Source organism: Cetorhinus maximus, chromosome 2, assembly GCF_964194155.1.
Source record: "Cetorhinus maximus chromosome 2, sCetMax3.hap1.1, whole genome shotgun sequence".
Lineage (NCBI taxonomy): Eukaryota > Metazoa > Chordata > Chondrichthyes > Lamniformes > Cetorhinidae > Cetorhinus > Cetorhinus maximus.
This window is the reverse complement of record NC_135880.1, coordinates 30,088,781-30,112,882: the sequence shown is the minus strand read 5'-3', so window position 1 is coordinate 30,112,882 and position 24,102 is coordinate 30,088,781. Positions and strand designations below refer to the sequence as shown.

The window sequence follows — 24,102 nt, the reverse complement described above, 5'->3', positions numbered from 1 at the left end:
CATTGTTTAAAATGTGCCACCAACTTATCATTGCTCTGATCAAAGAGGCTGTAGTTTTTTTATTACTGTCTCATGGATTATAGAATTATGCTGCATGTTATGGTGACAGTCTCGTTATGTGGCTTGCAAAAATTCAGTGTGTTATGATGGATTTTGACCTGCTATGTTAAGCTAATGTCAGCTACTGCTGAATGACAGTAATCCTGAAGTTCTGAGTTCATTATTCTGCTCATGGAGTTAAACGTAGGGTTAAAGCAGGTGGTTGTTAGGACCACATCAAGCAAATTAAATGTTAAAAATAACTCTTCATAGTGGGCAGAATTTAGCCCTCGATGGGTGGGCGGGCAGCTGAACTCCGCCGCCGAAACGAGCCCCGCCGCCATTTTGAGTGGGCGGGCCAATTAAGGCCCACCCAGCGGGCTGCCCGACGGGAAGCGCTATGCGCTTCCTGCGCGGGGTGGGGGAGGGATTCCCCAACTGTCAAAGTGCGCTCTTTTGTGCATACATGCGAAAGAGTGCACTGCTCCCTGAGACCAAGTGCCGTCTCAGGGAGATCGCTGACAGTTTGATAAACTTAAATAATAGAAAAATTAAAAAATTATTAACATGTTCCCCTCATGTGACCATGTCACACGAGATGGGACATGTTAATAAATGTGACTAAAACTTTATTAAACTTTTTAAAAACGGACATGAAACCTCATCCCGCCAGTGGATGAGGTTTCATGTTTTTTCCGAAGCCCGCTGGGGCTCCTGGCCTGCCCGCCAGCCTTAAGGTTGGACGAGCAGGGCCTTTAATTGTCTTAATTATCCTGTCAATGGCCTCAATTGGCCATTGACAGGTCGGCGGGCGGACAGCTGATTTCGTTGTGCCCCCGCCTTCCTGAATATTTAAATGGGGCGGGATGACGTCAGGGGTTCCCCCCAACATCATCCCGTGTCATTTTCCTGTCGGCGAGTGGGCTTCGCCCCCAACCCGCCGACAGAAAAACTCTGGCCAGTGTTTCATGATTCTCACACTGATCGCTGATGGGACATTGTTTTTCATTCTAGTCCTTAGGTTTTCCAATTACATCATCTAGGCGCAAAAAAGAGAGGAAAATTGGGTGAGGAGAGTATCATGTCCGTAAGGAAGCCCACCTGATTTTCATGCCACTTATTTAAACTAGGGAGGTGGCTGATGTGGAATGTTAACATCAGCATAGACCTGTTAAGCCAAATGAACTGTTTCTGTGCAGTAAGTTCAATGTAAAGCAATTCAGGGGCTGGAGCTCCATTAGTGGCATGCAATTCTCCTCGCCTGATAATGTAAGTGCAGTAACAGATAAATCTGTCTCAGTGTTTTCTGGGAGGAGACTCTGAGTCAATATGATGTTAAATATTGATAAGTGCCACATAGCACTGTTTTAAAAAGGTCAATTTTACAGCTCATATCTAGATATGAAATTTGAATTTATCTCACTAGGATAAAAAGGGGGCATAATCCATTAAAATAAAATTAGCCGCTGTTTGAAATTATGCTTCAAGAACAGATTTTTGTTCTCAGTGTCTATTTTTGTAGTCATTGGACACTTTTTTTCAAAATCCAGATGCACCTTTTCAAAATAACATCAAGTCATTGCTATTAATTTATCATCTTCCTTAGTTTGCTTTGCTGAAATCACGTCCATTATTTCCAATTACTGCTGAAAACAAATGATGATCTAACAGTGTACCCAAGATCAGATTTTTGGAAGCAGAGGTTTCCTGGAGAAAATAAAACTTCACATAGCTTTCAAACCTGAAACACGTAGAGCCTTTGTGATAAAAACAGGAAACACTCAAAAGACTCAGCAGGTCGGGCAGCATCTATAGAGAGAGAAACACAGGGCGGGATTTTTAGCTTGGCGGGCGCCCATGATTGGCAGGTCCGGGAGCGGTCCGGGAGCGGCCCAGGAGCGGACCACCGAACGCAACCAACCCCCAACAGCAATTTCACGCTAGCTGGCCAATGGACGGCCAGCCAGCGTGAAAGATGCGCTGAAATGCTCAGCGCTGCCGGGGTGGGGGTGGGAGGAGGGTGAGTGCTGAAGTCAGCGCAGGGGGTGGGGGGGGCGTGGATTGAAAGCTCCCTGAAGGCAGGGAGCTGCCTCAGGGAGCTGAAGAATCCAAAAGCTATGAATAAAGATTTTGAAATGCTGAAAGGAAATGCCCACGCATCAGAATCAGTCACCTTCACATATGGGTGATGAAAATTCTGTCCAAACATTTTTAAAAAATTAACATTGGCAACCTCACCCCGCCCTTGGATGAGGTTTCCTCAAAAAGGTAAAGGCCGCCTGGCCAATTCACACGCTCGCCAACCGTAACGTTGGACGGGCAATGATAAGTCTCTGTCAATTACAACATTAATGGCCTTAATAGGCCCCTTAATTGTCGACAGGCGCGCAACCAACTCTGGTGCATGCCCGCTGACCGAAATATCGCGCGAGGGCACGATGACATTGGGATGTTCGCCCGATGTCATTACGCGCTATTTCACGCACGAGCGGGTCGGACGCGCACCTGCACGCCGAGCTAAAAATTCTGCCCACAGCTAATGCTTTAGGGCAGAACTGGAAAAAGTTAGGGATGTAATAGATTTTAAACCAGTACAGAGGCAGGAAAATGTAGGCGATGCAGAAAGAACTAAAGAGACAGTCTGTGAAAGAGGGGAAAACAGGAGAGATTGAAGGAAATGACGTTGCAAGGCAAATAGGATGGCAAAGGGACAAGTAAAGAAACAAAAGATGGGTCTAGAGGAGATGTACATGGCATTAGGAGAATCAGAGCTTCAGTTATATTTCTTTCCAGTGTACTTTTCTGATGGGCATCACTGTTAAAGATTTGCTTCACCTTTTGACTATTCTAGCAGCTCAGAGTCACAGCTGTTTTTTTTCCTTTCAGAATAAACAGAAGTTGCCTTATTGGGCCAATGAAACAGGTAGCAAGAAGGGTTGGCCGCATGGATGGCATGGCTATGACAATCAATTGACGGATATGAGGGGATTCTTTTTGGCGTATGGACCAGGTAACCTTTAGATACAGTTTTCTAATTTGTAACAAAAAACAAAAATGCCTGGAAAAACTCAGCAGGTCTGACATCATCTGCGGAGAGGGATACAGTTAACGTTTCGAGTCCAAATGACTCTTCATCAGAACTAAGGAAAAATAGAAAAGAGGTGAAATATAAGCTGGTTTAAGGGGGGGATTTAAGGGACAATTCCCCCCCCGCCCCCACCCCCTTAAGCCAGCTTATATTTCATCTCTTTTCTATTTTTCCTTAGTTTTGATGAAGAGTCATTCGGACTCGAACGTTAACTGTATTCCTCTCCGCGGATGCTGTCAGACCTGCTGAGTTTTTCCAGGTATTTTTGTTTTTGTTCTAGATTTCCAGCATCCGCAGTATTTTGCTTTTTTCTAATTTGTAAATCGGCTTTCAAAACAGGACTAATACGTGTGAGTACAACAAAAACAATTTCAATTTATATAGCTTCTCACATGACAGATTATCTTGTAAAATAAATTTTAGGAATGTTCAATGCTTTAGAAAGTATCAACATTGAACAAGGTGCATTAGATTGAAGGGTCAAAAAACAGGCCAGAAGGAAGCTTTTGAAAACTTGGAGAGAGGTAGGAGGGCACAGGAGATTTGGAAGGGAATTCTATAGGATTAGGGTGCAGTTCCTGAAGATTAGGTAGTCCAAGTCACTTACAACTGCACTTTCAAACTGCCAACTGTTCAGCCATTCACTACAGTATTGCTGCTGATAATAACTTTGCCTCCATTTTTGATGCCTTTGTCCTTACACTGAAACTCTTACTCTCTCCTGCCCTGGTCTTTCCCTTTGGTAGAGACCCCAGTAGTGGGGCCCTGCTCTCCTTCACCAAAACTATTAACTACTCCAGCAACATATTGGAATGTAAAGTTAACCCTGGCTTCTTTTCTCCACTACCCACCATCTCCTGCAATCCTCCATTCCTGCACCCTCAATACTCTAACAACATGTGCAAGGGGTTCATGGGCTTCTTTATTGCTAAGATCAAGACCATTAAATTACTTGCCTCTTCTACTCCCCTCCTTTCCCGTAGCCCAACAAGCCAAACTTCCCTCAAGCACTCCCCCTGTCCCAGCCTTGAATTTGCATCCTTCTCCAGTTTCTCTCCTATCTCCCCTAATGCCTTTTCCTTTTGTTCATGAGGCCCACTTATTGCTCTTTTGATCCCATTCCCCCTAAATTGCTATCCTCCAAACTTCCCTTCCTGGCCCTGATCCTAGTTGAAATTGTCATTAGTTCCCTCTCTTGAGGTACTGTCCTTCACCCATTTAGATTTGATCCCTGCACCTCAAAAAACTCACTATTGACCCCTTTGTCATTACAAATTGCTGTTGCATCTCCAACCTCCCAAGTACACTCCAAAGTCCTTGAACATATTTTCACCTCCCAAATATGTGCCCATCTTTCCCACAACTTTCCAAACAGTTTACTGCCTCTGGCACAGCAGTGAAAGGGCCCTAATCAATTTCACAAATCGCATCCTATGTCTGTGACCATGGTACACAATCCCTTGTCTTTCCTGACCTGCCTGCAGACTTTGGCACTTTTAAGACCATGAGAACTAGATGGAGGAGTTGGCTATATGGCCTCTCAAGCCTGCTCCGCCATTCAATAGCATCATGAACTTTTAATATAAACAGAAAAACCCACTATAAGGTTATACATTACACAGTCCTACAGGTAGAAATTCAATTCTTCCAGATCAGTCCAAAATGATTCTTAGTTCCCGAGGGTTTACTTCTGATCTTTTCTTTTCCCAGCTTAGAAACCTTTAACCCTAGAACTGTCTTTCATGATGTGAGTTTTCCTGGAAACTTCTCCCTCTAACTAAAGCTGGGCAAATCTTCCAGCCTTGTTTTAACGTCTCATGAATTTGGGCTTTCTAATCTGAGTGCTAGCTCCCACCCACATACCTGCATGGTGAAACAGAGCAGCTTGCTGCCTAAGGTAGCTCTCCCTGTTCTGGATCCTGGCAGACTAACTGTCTGTGGGCTTTCAGGAATATCTTAGAAGACCTTACCCTCTCAAAGCTCATTTCCATGGCAACATGAATCACATGGCTCTTGTATCTAGGTAGAAATGGTGATTAGCTATCCTTCAATATCATCTTGGAACCAAATGGACAGTTTAAAGCACAACTGTTTTCAACCCAACGTTCTCAACACTTCTCTGGGAATTTGGAGGCTCACAGTCTATCCATTGTTAGCACACAGGCTGCTGCCATTGTCTCAAGTGTAAACGCCTTTGCACCTTCTCACCAGTAAAACAATCTGGGCCCCCTTTTAATCTCTAACAATCAAAACACCTGGAATTGCCGTCAGGCAATTCTTCAGGTCTTCAGGACAAGTCACACGACTCCCTTCATTTTACCTTAAGTTAAAGACACAGTCCCAAATATAACAATCTTATAAACCTCATAATTGTAACACCCCTCCCCTAAGAAATGAGTCTTAATAATCACTATCCAAAATATAACAACTTGTAACATTCTATGTTATAGGAGGTGGTGGCGTAGTGGCAATGTCACTAGATTCATAAGCCAGAGGCTCAGGCTAATTCTGTGGGGACATGGGTTCAAATCCCACCATGGCAGCTGGTGGAATTTAAATTAAATTAATAAATCTGGAATTAAAAGCTTGTCTTGGTAATAATGGCCATGAAACCGTTGTGATTGACATAAAAACCCATCTGCTTCACAAATGTCCTTTAGGGAAGGAAATCTGCCATCTTTACTCTCAAATAAGTAGCACTTGCTCAGCAATAACCTGCTCACTGATGCCCAGTTTGGGTTTTACCCAGGCCACTCAGCTTCTGACCTCATTACAACCTTGGTTCAAACATGGGCAAAAGAGCTGAACTCCTGAGGTGAGGTGAGAGTGACTGCCCTTGACATCAAGGCAGCATTTGACTGAGTGTGGCATCAAGGAGCCCTAGCAAAACTGGCATCAACGGAAATCAGGAGGAAAACCCTCCACTGATTGGAGTCAAAATTAGCGCAAAGGAAGATGGCTGTGGTTGTTGGACGTCAATCATCTTAGTCTGAGGACATTGCTGCAGGAGTTCCTCAGGGTAGTTTCCTACCCCCAACCATCTTGACCTGCTTCATCAATGGCCTCCCTTCCATCATAAGTTCAGAAGAGAGGATGTTCGCTGATGATTGCACAATGTTCAGCACCATTCGCAATCCTTCAGATACTGAAACAGTCCATGCCCACGTGCAGCAAGACCTGGTCAACATTCAGGCTTGGGCTGATAAGTGGCAAGTAACAGTCATGCCACACAAGTGCCAAAGAATGCCATCTCCAACAAGAGAGAATCCAACCATCTCCCCTTGACATTCAATGGCATTACCATCACCGAATCCCCCACTATCAACATCCTGCGGGATACCATTGACCAGAAACTGAACTGGGCCAGCCATATAAATGCCATGGCAACAAGAGCAGATCAGGGGCTGGGAATTCTGCAGCGAGAAACTCACATTCTGATTCCTCAAAGCCTGTCCGCCATCTATAAGGCACAAGTCAGGAATGTGATGGAATACTCTCCACTTTCCTGATCAGTGCAGCTCGAACAACATTCAAGAAGCTCAACACTATCCAGGACAAAGCAGCCTGTTTGATTGGCACTCCACCCACCACAATAAACATTCACTCCCTCCACCACTGATGCACAGTGACAGCAGTGTGTACCATCTACAAGATGCACTGCAGCAACTTGCCAAGGCTCCTTCGACAGCACCTTCCAAACTCACGACCTCTACCACCTTGAAGGACAAGGGCAGCAGATGCCTGGGAATACCACCACCTGCAAGTTCCCCTCCAAGCCTTGCGCCATCCTAACTTGCAACTATATTGTCATTACTTTCCTGTCGCTGGATCAAAATCCTGGAACTCCCTTCCTAACAGCAGAGTGGGTTTACTTACACCACATGGACTGCAGCGGTTCAAGAAGGCGGCTCACCAGCACCTTCTCAAGGGAAAGTAGGAATGTGCCATGAATGCTGGCCTAACCAGTGCGTCACTGGTTAGGCCACATCCCATGAAAGAATAAAGAAAAATCCAAACATTTTAATGACTAATTTGCTACATACAGCACAATATTCTGCCCCCACCTCAATGCTGTCACATTTTCCCAGTTATAGTCCACATCACAATGACCTGTATCAACCGAATGCAAGTAGCTGTTAGGAGTCCTAGTCTTCTTTACATAGACTTTTAAATTCTTTCTTTTGTGCCAATGAAAAAATTTTTGCTACTAGTGGCTTCACCTTCCAACATGTGTCATAGTAAATCTCCTTTCTCATGTCGAGTAAATATCACTGAATTTCCACATCTTCAGTTAGACAATTGTATCCTTGGTAAGGTTTGGTTAACCTTGTCAAGATCAACATTGCTGACTTCTGATTGTCCCTCTGACTTTTATAAACTAGCAGGTGTAAATTGTAGATGCAGAAGATATCCTCTGTCATAATGCCTTTTTCCCTCTAGATCCAGTATTTCCTTTCGTTCTTCTTTAAAATAAGATTTTACGTTTTATTGATCATTGACTTTTTAACTCAGTCTTTGGATCACTCTTCTCTTTCAGAGCTATAGATTCTTTAATGTCCACATTTTTTTAAAAAAGGCTCAGCAAGCCAACCATCTGAGTCATCTTTCTCCTGTTTAAATGCAGGATCACGGTTCTCCATCACTACTTTAAGAATCTCATTGAAGTTATGTCAATGTTCCAATGAAAATCCCTGATATTCTTTTAATCACCTCTTGCATGCTCTTACATTCTATTTTTCTTCTTCCCATTCAGTATGAGCTTTGTCCAAATCCTTACAAGCAAGAGCCACAGCTTCTTTGTTTCAAAATTTTATTTCATAAGGTCATAAGATGCGGCAGCAGAAGTAGGCCATTCGGCCCATTGAGTCTGCTCCGCCATTCAATGAGATCATGGCTGATCTGACAATCCTCAACTCCACTTTCCTGCCTTTTCCCCATAACCCTTGATTCCCTTACTGATTAAAAACCTGTCTATCTTAGCCTTGAATATACTTAATGACCCAGCCTCTACAGCCCTCTGCAATAAAGGATTCCACAGATTGACTACCCTCTGAAAGAAGAAATTCCTCCTCATCTCTGTTTTAAATGGGCGACTCCTTACTCTGAGATTATGCCCTTTGGTCCTAGACTCTCCCACAAGGGGAAACAACCTCTCAGCATTTACCCTGTCAAGCCCCCCAAGAATCTTATATGTTTCAATAAGGTCGTCTCTCATTCTTCTAAACTCCAATGAGTACAGGCCCAACCTACTCAACCTCTCCTCATAAGAAAATCCCTCCATACCCAGGATCAACCTAGTGAACCTTCTGTGGACTGTCTCCAATGCCAGTATATTTTTCCTTAGATAATGGAACCAAAACTGATCACAGTATTCTAGGTGTGGTCTAACTAGTGTCTTGTATGATGGGCCGAATGGCCTCCTTCTGTGCCGTTAAGATTCTGTGATTCTATGAGGAGGAATTCCATCACTCAGAGGGTGGTGAATCTTTGGAATTCTCTGCCCAAGAGGGCTGAGGAGTCTCAGTCGTTAAGAATGTTCAAGACTGAGATTGATAGATTTCTACACCTTAAAAATATCAAGGGATATGGGGATGGTGCAGGAAAATGATGTTGAATTAGAAGATCAGTCACAATCCCATTGAATGGTGGAGCAGGTCCGAAGGGCCGAATGGCCCACTCTGGCCCCCACCCCCCACATTCCCAACAATATGGCTCACAACCATGTATGCCATGCACTCAAGTCCACCCCCTGCTTCCCACAAGAACTCTCCCACAAGAAACAACAATCCCAAAGCCATTCACTTCTGTAGGGACCACCCACAAGTACACCACAGTCCTCTGGAGAATCCTCCCCGGCTCCATCCATTCTCAGAGCTAAAACTTTCGTCCATTCTCTCCTGACTGTGAATGCATCAATCCTCTGCTCTGGTTACTTTTCAACACCCCCAAGCCAATTCAGCTGATCACCTCCTTTTGCAACAAGACACTGTGAGGCCCACTGTAGATTCGTCCACTGGCTTCAAACCAGGCAATCTTCCAGCTTCTGTTCCCTTGCAAGATTCAAATTGAGATTAAGCCTTACCTGCCTCCACACAGTCAACGATAACATTAGTTCTTTAATCTGTTTACAGTGTAGATCTCTCTAACTGTCATTTACTTTGGCTGCCTTCTCTCAGCGAGCTGCAAACTACACGAGGTCCACTCCGCTATTAACTCTCAACTAACACCCAGATAACTTGAAACCAGAACGCTTCCACCCATCTCCATAATGACATACACTGCTCTGGGATGTCCTCAAGCTGATTTCCAGATTAATTATTGCACATGTACAATTTCTTCTTTGATCTGATGAAGTAAATAGGTTTTACAACCTTTCAGGGTTTACTAAATGTTTTAAATCTGATTTAGCTTCCACTTATCCAAAATTTTTACATTTCCCACCCTGGGACTCAAATCCGTCTTCATAGTTCCACAGTGACAGCATTGGTTAGGGCCAAATCATTTTGGTTTAAAGCGCTGTTCCTCTTTCTTTGTCCATTACCCTGGAATTCTGTGACTGTATTCTGTTTTGGCACCTGTGTTGATGGCGTGCAGGCAGGTAAAACACCTTTACCTCTTAGTTTTAATTATTTACTGTCAATGTGAGTTGTCAGTATCTTTCCAATTTCAGAAGTTTGAGCTGTTGATTTTTTGGGCACCCCTTGAGTCAAAACATTGCCTTTTACAACAGATTCAATGATAGGCATATGCTTTTCAAAGTTCACACAGACCTGGTGAATACATTCTTATTTTTACCCACTTCACTGGATTTTGTGGAAATGTCTGGAGATAGGACATGGTCTCCAGCTAGATTGATCCCCAAGATAAGATCAACATTATTAATAGGCAATTTGGACACCAGTCTCATGTTAACAGACCCACTGACTAAAACACAGTTTAAATTCACTCTACGCAGTGGAACAGGCAAACAATTTACATCAATACCATGTCTTAATGCACTTTTATTTAGCAAACTCTCTAGAGAAAAATTCATGTCTATTGTTAACATCATGCTTTGGGCCGACGCCATATCCATCTGAATAACTATCCTTTTGGCTCTTCTGTGAGACAAAAATGGAGTTACTTCACCCTCAAGTATAAACATCCTGTAGTCTTTATGTTCTGATTTACAAATACATTAGACGGTATCAGTTTGTCCCTAGTTTCACTCTCTGGTACAGCATTTTCTGGAAAAGCACTAAACATGCCAATGAAAGCTACCGACTTAGCTTTCAACTTCCAGCACTCTTCATTTTCAGGGCCTGCCTTATAGCGAAAGTAACAAATTGGTCTCCTTGAATCATTTTAATCTCCCACACTGTCTCTTTCATTATTTTGAGAAGCATCTATCTTTTCATTTCTCCTATCCCCTTCATTGTAGTTAGTGTTCTGTTCACTATTACTTCTGTATTGCTGAAAAAAGAGACATGTCGAAGCTTTTTGTCTTGTACTCAGCAGGACGCTTCGCAAGAACACCAATATAGGAGGAAAACAATTTATACTGTATGAGGGAAGAGTGCTGATTGGTTGGCAAGTGGACTCTGATTGGTAGAAGCATTGCCATGGAGAATGCACCAGTGATGGTGACTGACAGTTAACTGCCAAGCATTGTTTGAAATTTAAACCAGGTAGCTTGACCCTAATTGGTCAATGCATTGCCCTGAGGAATGAGTCAGCAAATGGCTGTCACTTACTTTGTTTAACTGAAACAGGCACAACGTGTGTACATATTCTTTCTGGCTGCAAAGAACAGGGCCCTGTGTACTGATAAATGTACTTTCCCATACACACAAATGCACCACACTGTGAGCCTGACTGACAATCTTAAATAGGTTGTCTGTGTAATTCTTAGCATACTGAGTGTTATTTAGCAAATGTTGTCCAATCGTGAGTCACATTTCATGTTGGACACTGTGTTTTGAGTTTTGCAAGCACAGGCTGGTTGGATATGGTCTGTACCTTGCCCATTGCAAATAGCAGCTGGGACATGCTGTTTGCTATGATCTGGCAGTTTTGGGATGTACAGCCTACATACCTAGCATCACACTGGCACTGAAATTCATACGCCACCTTGCTCATTTGTGTGATAGGCAGAATGTCTTTTTGGCTTGACGGCAGCATCCTGGATGCTGCCACCAAGCCAAATGGCAGAATGTCTCTTGTTTCCAGCAATACTCAAGTTCTGTAGTACCAAATGATTACTATCACTTCTCTTATCTCTCCAGTTTCTGTGTGGGTTTGCAAACAAAGTTTTGCTGCCACCTATGTGTTGGTGGGATAATTCGTAACAATCAGCCAAAACAGCCATTCCCTTATTTCAGAACTTTATAGTCTTCTAGGTGGAAATTTTTTCCTAAAGGAATACTGTTTTGAATTCCTTCATTAAGAATACCTTTCTAAGGTATTCAAAATCCTAAGCAAACTTCATTTCCCTTTACCATTGATCAAACACCATTTCTTCTTCTCCAGCAAATTCCAAAAAAGTCTCGACTCTGTGTCTTCCTCAGATTTCTATATTTTTACCTATAAACTTCTGGAGCTAACTCATATGTATTGAGCACAGCAGTCTTAACTGTATCATAATCTGCAGATTGTTCATCAGAAAAGGTTGAATAAACCCCCTCCCTACCAAAACACTCTGCAATAAAATCTAAATTTGTTTTGGCCATTGTAAATTTGTAACAATTTCAAGATACAACTCTTGATGCAACTCTACTGCATCACCAAACCATTGGCAGACGTGTGTTCACAAACAGGCTCTATGTTCTGAAATTTCCTCTGCAACTCTTAACCCAACCACCATAGTTTCAGCCTGTTCCTATTTATACATCTTTTTTATAGATATAACAAATTAAGTGCCCCATTTAAAAGGGGTACTATTCCCCCACTATAACAGAAACAAAAACTTTAAGGGAAACTTATCAACTTAAATTAAAATAACCCTTCCAGGGCGGGGGAGATGATGCCCTCCACTGTTATGGGCGCACAAGTGAATCCCCGATTAATGCCTGCCACTTCCATACAAGTGGTTGTAACAGCCCATCCTTTCCTTTGACCTCCACCATCAGGACAAGCAGAATGCATAACCTCTAAATCCCCATTCAAGTCACATATCCTGACCTGGAAATAAATCGCCAATTCTTCATCACTGCTGGTCCAATAAAACAGCACATTTACAAAGCAAACTAAGTAACAGGCTTGGTAAATATCACCTACGTCAAAGTGTGCCAGATCAATTCCTTTCATGTGTATGAGAACAATCTTTTTACCAGAACAAACCTTAAATTTCGATATTGTGAGATGATCACATTTTATAGTGCACAGTCTTGACAGTGGTCAAAACTTTAAAATATGTAAGGAAATTTCACAACTAATTCAGTTTTTCTACTGTTCAGATTTCAGAAAAAACTACAAGGTACCTCCATTTAAGGTGGTTGATGTGTACAACGTCATGTGTCGTGTTGCTGGAATAAAACCATTGCCAAACAATGGCACCTGGTCCCATGTGGAGTCGATGCTGAGGAACAATGCTAATTTGGCGCAAAGTGCAAAAATTAGTGTCACCATATTGATACTAACACTGGCCTGGGTATTTCACTAATGTGTTTTCAGTCCATTTAAAAAAGAAATTCAATTAACATGTGTGATTTTTGGCAAGATTATTGTATTTGATTGTTTTGGGATATGCTAATAACATGTGCAATGCTGCCAAAGCATCATGGTTTGACAGGCTCCCTGCTGAATGCTTTAAAATGATTCTTTTTGAGTTTAAGATCAATATTGCATTCCACAAGACACAATAATCGAGCACCTCCCAAACATACCCAGAAGCGACAATCATGCTTCTACTCTGACTCTAACCCTTTGTGCATTTCCTCCTTACTTTGGTGGGAGTGCCTACAGCCATCTTGGCCCCACACTCTGGAACTTTCTTCTTATATCCCCTTATTACCCCTTCTCCTCCTCTAAGATACTCACTGAATCACAGCTCTTTTACAAACTTTTGGTCTCTCCTCCTAATGTCTCTTTATTTGGTTTGGTGTTCATTTTTTGCCCAATTAGGCTCGTGTGATGCACCTTGGGATGTTCTTCTATGTCAAAACCACATAAGGAATGAAATTTGTTGATCTCATTTCACTACTAGTTTACATCCTGTGTAATGCTGACTTTTAAATACTACCTAATGTCCTGGTGTCCTCACTAGACATGATGGTTCCTAGTGTAGTTGACCCAGAATAAACAGATCAGATGACAGTGCCAAGTGACTATTTAATGCTGTCCAGCAATCAAACTGCCCCAAAACACTGCTCTTCTTGGGATGTTGAGAAGACATTCATTTGGGTAAAGTGGATCTTCCTTCTGTCTTTATTTGAGAGAACACCTTTTAGCAAGGGCTTCAGAAACTAGATCAGGAGGCTCTATTCACACTGCATGGCACTATATGCTAACTGTTGCACCACCCCTCCGTTCTCTCTCTAATGAGTGAATAGATAGGGATGCTCATTTTCCATTCGTTTTTTTTCCGATAGACCCACTGGCAAGATAAGGAAGACTTATATCAGACGTTCATGCTGGTGCAATTAAACATAGAATTATGCTGCACCTTGATGGAACATGGTTTTCTGTAATCGATCCATTTTGCTACCTGTCACATTCCAAGTCAAAGGGTTTGACCAATTTCCAGGTTATTAACTTATTACTTAATTATGTCAAAATGTCCTCCACACAAGGTGTTGAATTATACAAGGTGTCAGATTCCCCGCCCCTCTGGTTAAAATGTCAGGTGGGGGGAGCCCACCGAGGGGAGCACCAGCTGCCCTGCAGCCATTAATGGTCAATTGGTCGTTAATAGACTTGGGGCAGGACTTCAAATCCATTGGCGAAGGAGCGTGAAACCCAGTTCAAGGTGTTCCTCCATAAGTATGGGAATCCTACATCTTTCCAGGGTTAGACATCTTGGACTGGATTTTCATGGAGGAGGCAGGAAGGTCGAGTTGGGAATCTTCCTGACCTGGCAGACCTATCTCCTTCAAAAGGGCCCCCCACCTGCCTCCTTTTTGCTCTGCAGAGATGGAGATTGGTTGGAGTTGGGCCCACTGCCAACCTAGGTAGGCCTGATGCGGCTGCGGAGGCGGGCGGGTAGCATAGCCAGCAGGATAGAACACCCACCTCTGTTTACTGGGACATTGGCCCAGTTTTAATGATGAATGAATGAACCCTCAACCCTCACCCACCCTCCACCCAGCCCACATGCCACGCTGTACGCCTTCATATTCCCCATGCCCCTTCATGCCCCCATAATCCTTCCATGCTTCCTCATATCCCCGATGGCCCCTCATAGCCACGTAGTCCCTGTATGCTCCTCATATTCCCTAGCCACCTCCATTCTTCCATACTCCCATGCCCCCTCTATGCCTCCATACCCACTCACCCAGTATCCACCATTGGTAGACCTCAGGATCCATGTCTTTGAAATGGACATGGAAAAAATTAAACTTCTAACAACCTAATAGAGCATTTACTCAAACACACTTCCTACTCAAAAAACTCTCGATGCATAAAACCTATTTAAAAGTTTAAATCCCTCAAGTGGTCAACCTGTTGTAAAAACAAACAAAAATCTAGTTTACTAAGTACATCAAAGATAGGTAAACCTTTAATATCCTCTTAAAACTGCCAATCACGCCCTACTGAGATGAATGGTTCTGGAGGTTTTGAAACTCAGCCAAGCTTTCATAATGGGCTCAGCTATAATAACAAATCCTATGAAATGTAAACAATGGAGTCTATGAAACTGAAAAACCAGATGGCTTTTTTCTCTAAGCTACACCAGATGTCCTGTCAATTAAAGCAGTCCAGGCGAAGGCGGGAGTTTTATATTCTCTAAGTGAAAGCTGCGGAAGTTTTTCTTTCATTTTAAAAGGACTCTGGTCATTTAAATCACTTCAGATTATTACACCAGAGATCCTAAGCAGTGTTTTCTTCAATTTTGAATGCATAAAAGCAGGTTTCTCAATGGGAATGTTGCTCTAATGTAACTCAACACTTATACAATGCTGATCAATGTAACATTGAACTTGGCTTTGTAGAACAGAGCCCTATAATCTGTCACTGCGGTAAAAACACATCTAACTTACAGTACAGCTTCTAACATTTATACAAAGACTCCCAATGAAAGAATTCCAGCAGCATGTGTGTATTTTTTTTGTTTTCCCATATGGGACTGACATTCTGCCATAGTTCACATCTCCAATGAGAGACTGCGAGCCACGTCGACTTACTGAACAGGTCGAACTCCACTAAAATTGCGAGGGTAAGTTTAAATTTCCCACTCCCGCAATGGAGCCAGAAAGGGCAGGAGTGCTGCATATGGGCTGACTGCCTGCACCTTAATCCTGCAAAAAATTGACAGAAATGGGAATGGGGGCGGGAATCCCAGAATGGGGTCCTGCAAGGGCATTTTTAAAGGGCTCCCTAAACCTCCTGACTCAGCGAAAATCCAGGCCATTGAGTCTAACAGTTAGCCCTGACAATTTCAGCCTTGAATGAAATTATGCTCCCCCCGCAGTGATCATATTCACAAATACAGAGAGGTCAGTTTACCAAAATCACTTCTTAGGTGGGCAAGAATACTAAATATGAATGTGCTGCTTTAATTCATCAAATTGTTGCAGGTGGCCATAAATGAGCCTGGGTTGCTTACATTCAAAGAGGGATAGGGCCTACCATACCTTAAACCTCCTCTGAGTGATCTAGCTCTTGGCTTTTGTGGCCTGAAATACAACCTAATCACAACAGTCTTGGTGAGTTATGATACTGAAACTTCCCAACATATACTCCCTGGCCCCATGCCATTTAAACTGTCCCACAGACAATGCCTGTAGTGGTAGTGTTACTGGACTAGTAACCCAAAGGCCCAGCTGAATTCTCTGGTGACATGGGTTCAAATCCCACCATGGTAGCTGGTGGAATTTAGATTCAATAAATAAAACCTGGAATTAAATGCTTGTCTCAGTGATGGTGACCATGAAACTATCATTGATTGTTGTAAAAACCCATCTGGTTCACTATGTCCTTCAGGGAAGGAAATCTGCCATCTTTACTTAACCTGGCCTACATGTGACTCCAGACCCACAGTAATGTGGTTGGCTCTTAACTGCTGTCTGAAATGGCTGAGTGAGACACAGCTCAAGGGCAATTTGGGATGGGCAACAAATGCTGGCCTTGCAAGTGACACCCACACCTCATGAAAGAATTTTTAAAAATCTGGCCTGCACATAATTAAAAATTCCAGTCAGCCTGTCCACCCTCTCCCCAATCTGGCGTAACAAAGAATTAGATGTTGGAAGACCAGACTCTCCACAAAAAATAATTAACGACAAAGCTCACTTAGTTGGATGTGCTCATATACCTGCCGGAGCCAGTGGCACGCTGCTAACTATAGTGAGAGCCTTCCTCACAGTTAATTGTTCTCAGACCCAAACACCTGTAAATCAACCTGTAAGTTTCACATTGCACTCATCCCCACTTAACAGAACTCGCAGTCATTCTAAAGGAAGCTTGATAATTAAGTCAGTGTCACCAAATAACAAAAGAAGAATGGAGGAAAATCTGGGGACAACCTCTTACAACCACCACATGCATAAAATGCAAGAGAAGGTCAACTTGAACCAATGCACTAAACACATCACACTCCACATGAACTTCTTCAAGCTTGCACATTCTCTGCCGAATATACGCCGGGAAGAATATGACCAAAAAAAAACCAAACTTGCGTTTAATCCTGCATTCAAATCCAGCCACTTTGCCCGGACCTACGCAGACAGCTTAGCAGATCCACTCACTCGTCTGCTAGGTTTATTCCAGGGCTGCAAGGTACATCTGAAATGTAAACTAGCAGAATTTGCACTGCTGGTGTCAAGGAGATGCATTCCCCCTGCTGTATTGGAACTGTTCCCACCACAAACGTGGATTGTGGGACAGGTACAAATCAGAACACTTAACAATCCAAAATTTGCAGTTGTAATAGTGGCGGAACTGCCATCGATCATCATCATTATTGTGTAAAACTGACAGCAAGATTTCTAGCATTCGCACATGCAGTTAAACCTGGAAATCTGGAACTTGCTGTCAATGATACCGTTCTTCTCCACAGGCTGTGCTGTTGCAATATTCACAGACACAACCTGCCTGGAATCAGTGATTTGATGTGAATTTCAACTTTTTACACACTATTCTCACTGTAAAAGTTATCGAAAATGTTAAGTGTTGTTGAGCAAGGTGTAACTGAGTTTTTGATGATAAATGAACAACCTCTCTAGCCCTGAAAAACTAACCAAATATTGAATGTCACTCCCTGACAATATCATTTAAAAATTCCATGACTTTTGAAAACAATAAAAACAATAATTTATTTTTAAAAGTCTGTTTATAGTATTTCAGTTTTAACCTTAAACACGTTTGTACGTCTCAATCTTTGTATCACTTCCTGTAAAATGATTAAAAAATGAATTATAATCCATGATTTTTAATTCCTGGTTTGCTGTCTGTAAGAATTATTTAAGCTGATTTGATGATCAACCTGCTTGATGACTTCACTGTTTCTGGGTGCCACAGATCCCCTACAGATGGTGCCAGATTCAAAATCACTTTGGAATAGTGGGGAAGAATTTTCCTGTCGGTGAGCGGGGGGCGGGGCCTGCTCGCCGACATGGAATGACATCGAGCGGAACTCCCGACGACATCCTGCGTCGTTTGCATTTTCAGGTCGGCGGGGGTGCAGCCGGGTCAGCTGTGCACCCGCCAACCTGTCAATGGCCTATTGAGGCCATTCAAAAAACAATTAAACCAATTAGTGGATCTGCCCTTTAGTCGACCTTAAGGTTGGCGGGCAGGTCAGGAGCGCTGGCGGCCACCTGAAAAAGCATGAAACCTCATCCACGGGCGGGATGAGGCTTCATGACTGAATTAAAAAATTAAGATTCACTTTTATTTAAAGTTATGTCCATGTCCCAACTCATGTGACACTGTCACATGAGGAGATATGGATGGTAAATGAAATTTTTGACAGAATAACTTTTTCACTTTGGGAACCGATCTCCCTGAGGCAGCATTTAGTCTTAGGGAGGTCGGAGCGCTCCTTCGCAACCAAGCACTTACGCGCGGACATCATGCTGAGCGGGCCTTAATTGGCCCACTCACGAAAAATGGCGCCGTGCCCCTGATCGGGGTCACCGATCGGAGGGCCACCCACCCACACCTGCTCCCGCAACTCCCCCCCCCAACGGGGGGAAATGTTGCCCGTGAAAATTGATGCTCTTGAGCCTGCTTAAGCCATGTCAGCAGCTTTTCTTAACGTCAGTAGTGAAGGCTATCCCTATGTTGCTGACCACAAAATCTAGCCAGTGAATGTATTCTGCCTAGAACTGGGATTAAAAAAAACCCAGGGAAAGGGGGATCTTTGTCCAGCTGTGCCACTCCCATCTGATGTCCATGCTTGACCCGAATGAGTTAAACTAGTGTTCAAACATATACAATAATCATTAATGTAGCTATTATTTTAAAAAAATATATATGATCACTATCAAGGTGAAAAACAACCTTACACTTTCTGGAAAACAAGTAAGTAAATTAAGTTTATATCTGGATTGTTAATTGTTAAAAACTTGTCAATTTCACTATTTAAACTTATAAATCTGTTGGTTTGTAATGATTAGGTTCTTGAAAAACACGTTTTTCCCAATTAAAATATGGCACTGAAATGATGGCCATGGAATTTATTCCACAGCTTATTGTTTCATTGTACAACTTAAAGTATTGTAATTACATTTTGTTGCATTTGTAGCAACAAGTTTATGTTGGCGATTTGATTTTACTTTTCCCCACTTCTTATCAAATCTTATCAATATGAGAAAGCATTGTGTTATGTCTTGTGGCTCTCAGAAGTCTGAAATAATCACACTAATTAACACAGATAATGAAACCTGTTCTGTTGAAGGGTCATGAGGACTCGAAACGTCAACTCTTTTCTTCTCCGCCGATGCTGCCAGACCTGCTGAGTTTTTCCAGGTAATTCTGTTTTTGTTTTGGATTTCCAGCATCCGCAGTAGGTTTTTGTTTTTATCAGATAATGGAGCTTACCTGGATCACAGGGACATAGGAAATAGGAGCGGGAGTAGGGAATTGGGCATCTTGAACCTGCGGCACCATTTAACTAGATCAGATCTTCTTCCTCAATACCATTTCCCTACACTATCCCCATTGTTTTTTATTCATTCATGGGATGTGGGCTTCTCTGGCTGGGCCAGAATTTATTGTCCATCCCGAATTGCCCTTGAGAAGGTGGTGGTGAGCCGTCTTCTTGAACTGCTGCAGTCCATGTGGTGTAGGTACACTCACAGTGCTGTTAGGAAGGGAGTTCCAGGATTTTAACCCAGCGACGGTAAAGGAACGGCGACATATTTCCAAGTCAGATGGTGTATGGTTTTGAGGGGACTTGCAGGTGTTGGAGTTCCCATGCACCTGCTGCCCTTGTCCTTCTAGGTGGTAGAGGTTGCAGATTTGGAAGGTGCTGTCAAGGAGCCTTGATGAGTTGCTGCAGTGCATCTTGTAGATGGTACACACTCCTGCCATTGTGTGTTGGCGGTGGAGGAAGTGAAGGTGGTGGATAGGGTGCCAATCAAGCAGACTGCTTTGTCCTGGATGGTGTCGAGCTTCTTGAGTGTTGTTGGAGCTGCACTCATCCAGGCTAGTGAAGAGCATTCCATCACACTCCTGGCACGTGCCTTGTAGATGGTGGAGATAGTATCCCTTGATGTCTTTAATATCCAGAAATCTATCAAATTCTGTCTTGAACATACTCAATGACAGCCTCCACAGGAACCTGGGGTAGAGAAATCCAAAGATTCACTACCCTCTGTGAAGAATGTCTCCTCATCTCAGGCCTAAATAGTCTGCTCCTTATCCTGAGACTGTGCCCCCTGGTTCAACACCCCCCAGCAGGGGAAACATCATCCCTGCATCTACCCTGTCAAGCCCTGTAAGAGTTCTGTTTGTTTCAATGAGATCACTTCTCATTCTTCTAATCTGTAGAGAATATAGGCCCAGTCTCCTCATTGAACAATCTCACAATCCCAGGAATCATTCTGGTGAACCTTGGCTGCACCCCCTCTATGGAAAGTACACCTTTCCTAGGTATGGAGACAAAATTGTACAAAATTGGTTTCGCCAAGCCTCTATTTAATTGCAGTAAGACATCTTTATTCCTGTACACAAGTCCTCTTGTAAGAAAGGCCAACATACCATTTGCCTTCCTAATTGCTTGCTGCACCTGCATGTTAGCTTCCAGTGACTCATGAACAAGGACACCCAGGTGCCTTTGGACATCAACACTTCCTAATCTCTCACCATTTAAGAAACACTTGGCAATTCTGTTTTTCCTATCAAAGTGGATAACTTTACATTTTTCCACATTATATTCCATCTGCCATGTTCTTGCCCACTCACTTAGCCTGTCTAAATCCTCTTGAAACCTCTTTGCATCCTCTTCACGACCCACATTCCCACGTTGCATTGTGTCATCAGCAAACTTGGAAATATTACAGTTGGTCCCCTCACCCAAATCATTGATATAGATTGTGAATAGCTGGAGCCCAAGCACTGATCCTTGCTGTACCCCACTAGTCACAGCCTGCCAATCTGAGAATGACTCATTTATTCCTATTCTCTGTGTTCTGTCCGTTAACCAATTCTCAATGTGTGTCCCTACCTAAGAAAGGATATACTTGCCGTAGAGGGAGTGCAGCAAAGGTTCACTAGGCTGATACCAGGGATGGCAGGACTGTCGTATGAGGAGAGATTGGTTCGATTGGGCCTGTATTCACTAGAGTTTAGAAAAGTGAGAGGGGATCTGATTGAAACGTATAAAATTCTAACAGGGCTGGACAGACTAGATGCAGGGAGGATGTTTCTCCCAGTTGGGGAGTCTAGAACCAGGGGCCACAGTCTCAGGATACAGGGCAGGCCATTTAGGACTGAGATGAGGAAGAATATCTTCATTCAGAGGGTGGTCAACCTGTGGAATTCTCTGCCATTGAAGGCTGTGGAGGCTGGGTCATTGAGTATATTTAAGATGTAGATCACCAGGTCCAGGGGATTTACCAACTTTCAGTCCCATTAATTTCTCCAGTACTAATTTTTCACGAATATTCATTTATTTCAGTTCCTCATTCTCTCTAGTCCCTTGAGTGTCCAGTATTTCTGGGATTTTTTTTGTATCTTCCTTCATGAAGACAGATACAAAGTATTTGTTTAGCTTCTGTGCCATTTCCTAATTCCCCCTTATGAATTCTCCTATCTCTGTCTGTATTGGGAACGCAATTGTCTTTGCTAATCCTTTCCTTTTTACATACCTATATAAGTTTTATAGTCCTTTATGTTTCTTTGCTAATTTACTTTCATCTTCTATGTTACCTTTCTTAATCAGTTTCTTGACCCTCCATTGCTGAATTCTAAAACGCTCCCAATCTTCAGGCTTACAACTTTATTTTATCAACTTTATAAGTTTCTTCCTTTGATCTAATACAATCTTTTACTTCTCTTGTTAGCCATGGTTGGATCACTTTTCCTGTTGGGTTTTGTGCCTCAAAGGAATGTAAAGTTGTTGTAAACCATGTATTAAGTCTTTAAATGCTAGCCATTGTCTACTGTCATACATTTTAATACGAACATACAAACTAGGAGCAGAAGTAGGTCACTCAGCCCCTAAAGCCTGCTCGTCCATTCAGTAAGATCTGATTGTAACCTCCACTTCACATTCCTGCCTATCCCCTATAACTTTCACCACCTTAATTAATTTTCCCAATCTACCACAGTCAACTTGCCTCTCATACCTTTTTAATTTCCTTTGTTTAGATTTAAAACCCTAGTTTCGGATTGAACAACATCACTTTCAAACTTAATGTAAAATTCTATTATTTTATGGTCACTCTTCATTAAAGGCTCCTTTACAACAAGATTATTAATTAAGCCTTTCTCAATTCACAATACTTGATCTAAAATAGCCTGTTCTCTAGGTAGTTTCTCAAACTACTGTTCTAGAAAGCCATCTTGTATAAATTCCAGGAATTTGTCCTCCATAGCATTAACAATAATTAGGTTTACCCAGTCTATATGTAGATTGAAGTCTCCCATGATTACTGTATTACTCTTGTTACATGCACCTCTAATTTCTTGATCAATACCATGCCCTACATTACCACTACTGTTTGGTGCCCTATAAACAACTCCAACGATGTTTGATGCCCCTCTTTCTGTTCCTTAGCTCCACCTAAACTGATTCTACATCTTGATCTTCTGATCTAAGATCCTTTCTCATCCTTCATTAACAGCACTACCCCACCTCCTTTTTGCTTATCCTTCCTAAATGTCGAATACCCTTTCCACATCTCTGTGATGCCAATGGATCATACCCTTTCACTTCTATTTGTGCTGTCAATTCATCTGCCAATGTTGCAAATGCTGCATCCATTCAGATAGAGTGCCTTTAATTTTGCCTTTTTACCATTTTTCCATATTTTGACTGTATTGATGCTTGCCTTTATATCCATTGTCTTCTAATTTCGCTTACTACTTTTCTCCCTACCATTACCAGCTTTGTTTCTCTCCTGTCCGAATTTCCTGTTAGGTACCTATCCCCGTGCCAAGCTAGTTTAAAAGCTCCCCAACTGCATTAACAAATTTCCCTGCGAGGGTAATGGTCCCAGTCATGCTAAGATGTAACGCCTCCTTATACAGGTCTCTCCTGCCCCAGAGCCAGTCCCAATGCCTCAGAAATTTAAAATCCTTCCTCCTGCACCATATCTCCAGTCATACATTTATTAGCACGTCGCACTGGGAGAAATCCTGAAATTACTGCCTTTGAAGTCCTGCTTTTTAATCTCTTTCCTAGCTCTCTAAAATCTGCTTTCAGAATTTCATCCCTTTTCCTACCTATGTCATTGGTACCAATGTGGACCATGACCTCTGACTGTTCACCACCCCACCCCCATAAGAATGTCTTATAGCCACTCAGTGACATGCTTGACCCTGGCACCATGGAGGCAACATACCATCCTGGAGTCATGTCTATGGCTGCAGAAACGCCTTAATTGATTTCCCCTATCACCATTGCTCTTCCACTCTTCTTCCTCCCATCCTGTGCAGCTCAGCCATCTGTGGTGCCATGGACTTGGCTGTGGCAGCAGTCCTGTGAGGAACCATTGCCCTCACCAGTATCCAAAATGGAAAACTGGTTAGTGAGTGAGATGGACTCAGGGAACTCCTGCGCTACCTTCCTGGTCCTCTTAGACTGCCTGGTGGTCACCCAAAGCAGCATTTCCTTTGCCAAACGAGCCCTTAGGTAAGAGTTCTTCCAAAGGGTGATTCCATGATTCTGTTCAAGGGAGAGCTGCACTTGGTGAAAATACAGGTCAGAGAGTTGAAGCCTGGGGTTATGAAATGATTCATCAAATGACTCTAGATTTTCTATTTTTGATGTTGAGATTGGTGGGAAAGGAAAGCTTTCAAGTCACAAAGGACTGACCATGTCAGGATCTTCCAGATTCCTCCTTCATTTGTATGCAGATCAAGCTCTAGCTTAGTTTGGATGAGCAGGTGGGAGCTGCAATACAAGGATGGTGAAAAATTCACCATGGCAGTGGCATAGTGGTATTATCACTGGACTAATAACCCAGAGACCCAGGGTAATGCTCTGGGGACCTGGGTTTGAATCCTGCCACGGCAGATAGTGGAATTTGAGTTCAGTAAAAACAAATCTGGCATTAACAGCCTAATAATGACCATGAAACCATTGTTGATTATTATAAAAACCCATCTGGTTCACTAATGTCCTTTAGGGAAGGAAATCTGCTGTCCTTACCTGGTCTGGTCTACATGTG

The 24,102-nt window shown here is 42.7% G+C and overlaps 1 protein-coding gene across 1 annotated transcript in view; it reads left to right on the top strand.

Annotated features, from left to right (window-relative positions):
- enpp6 (ectonucleotide pyrophosphatase/phosphodiesterase 6) overlaps positions 1-13,298 on the top strand; it is a 51,654-nt gene extending 38,356 nt beyond the window's left edge. Inside the window, exons 7-8 of the mRNA XM_078562026.1 lie at positions 2,926-3,049; positions 12,562-13,298. Coding sequence (XP_078418152.1) covers positions 2,926-3,049; positions 12,562-12,767 — 330 coding nt within the window. The 3' untranslated portion in view covers positions 12,768-13,298. The remainder of the gene's footprint in view (positions 1-2,925; positions 3,050-12,561) is intronic.
- Positions 13,299-24,102: the final 10,804 nt, after the last annotated feature.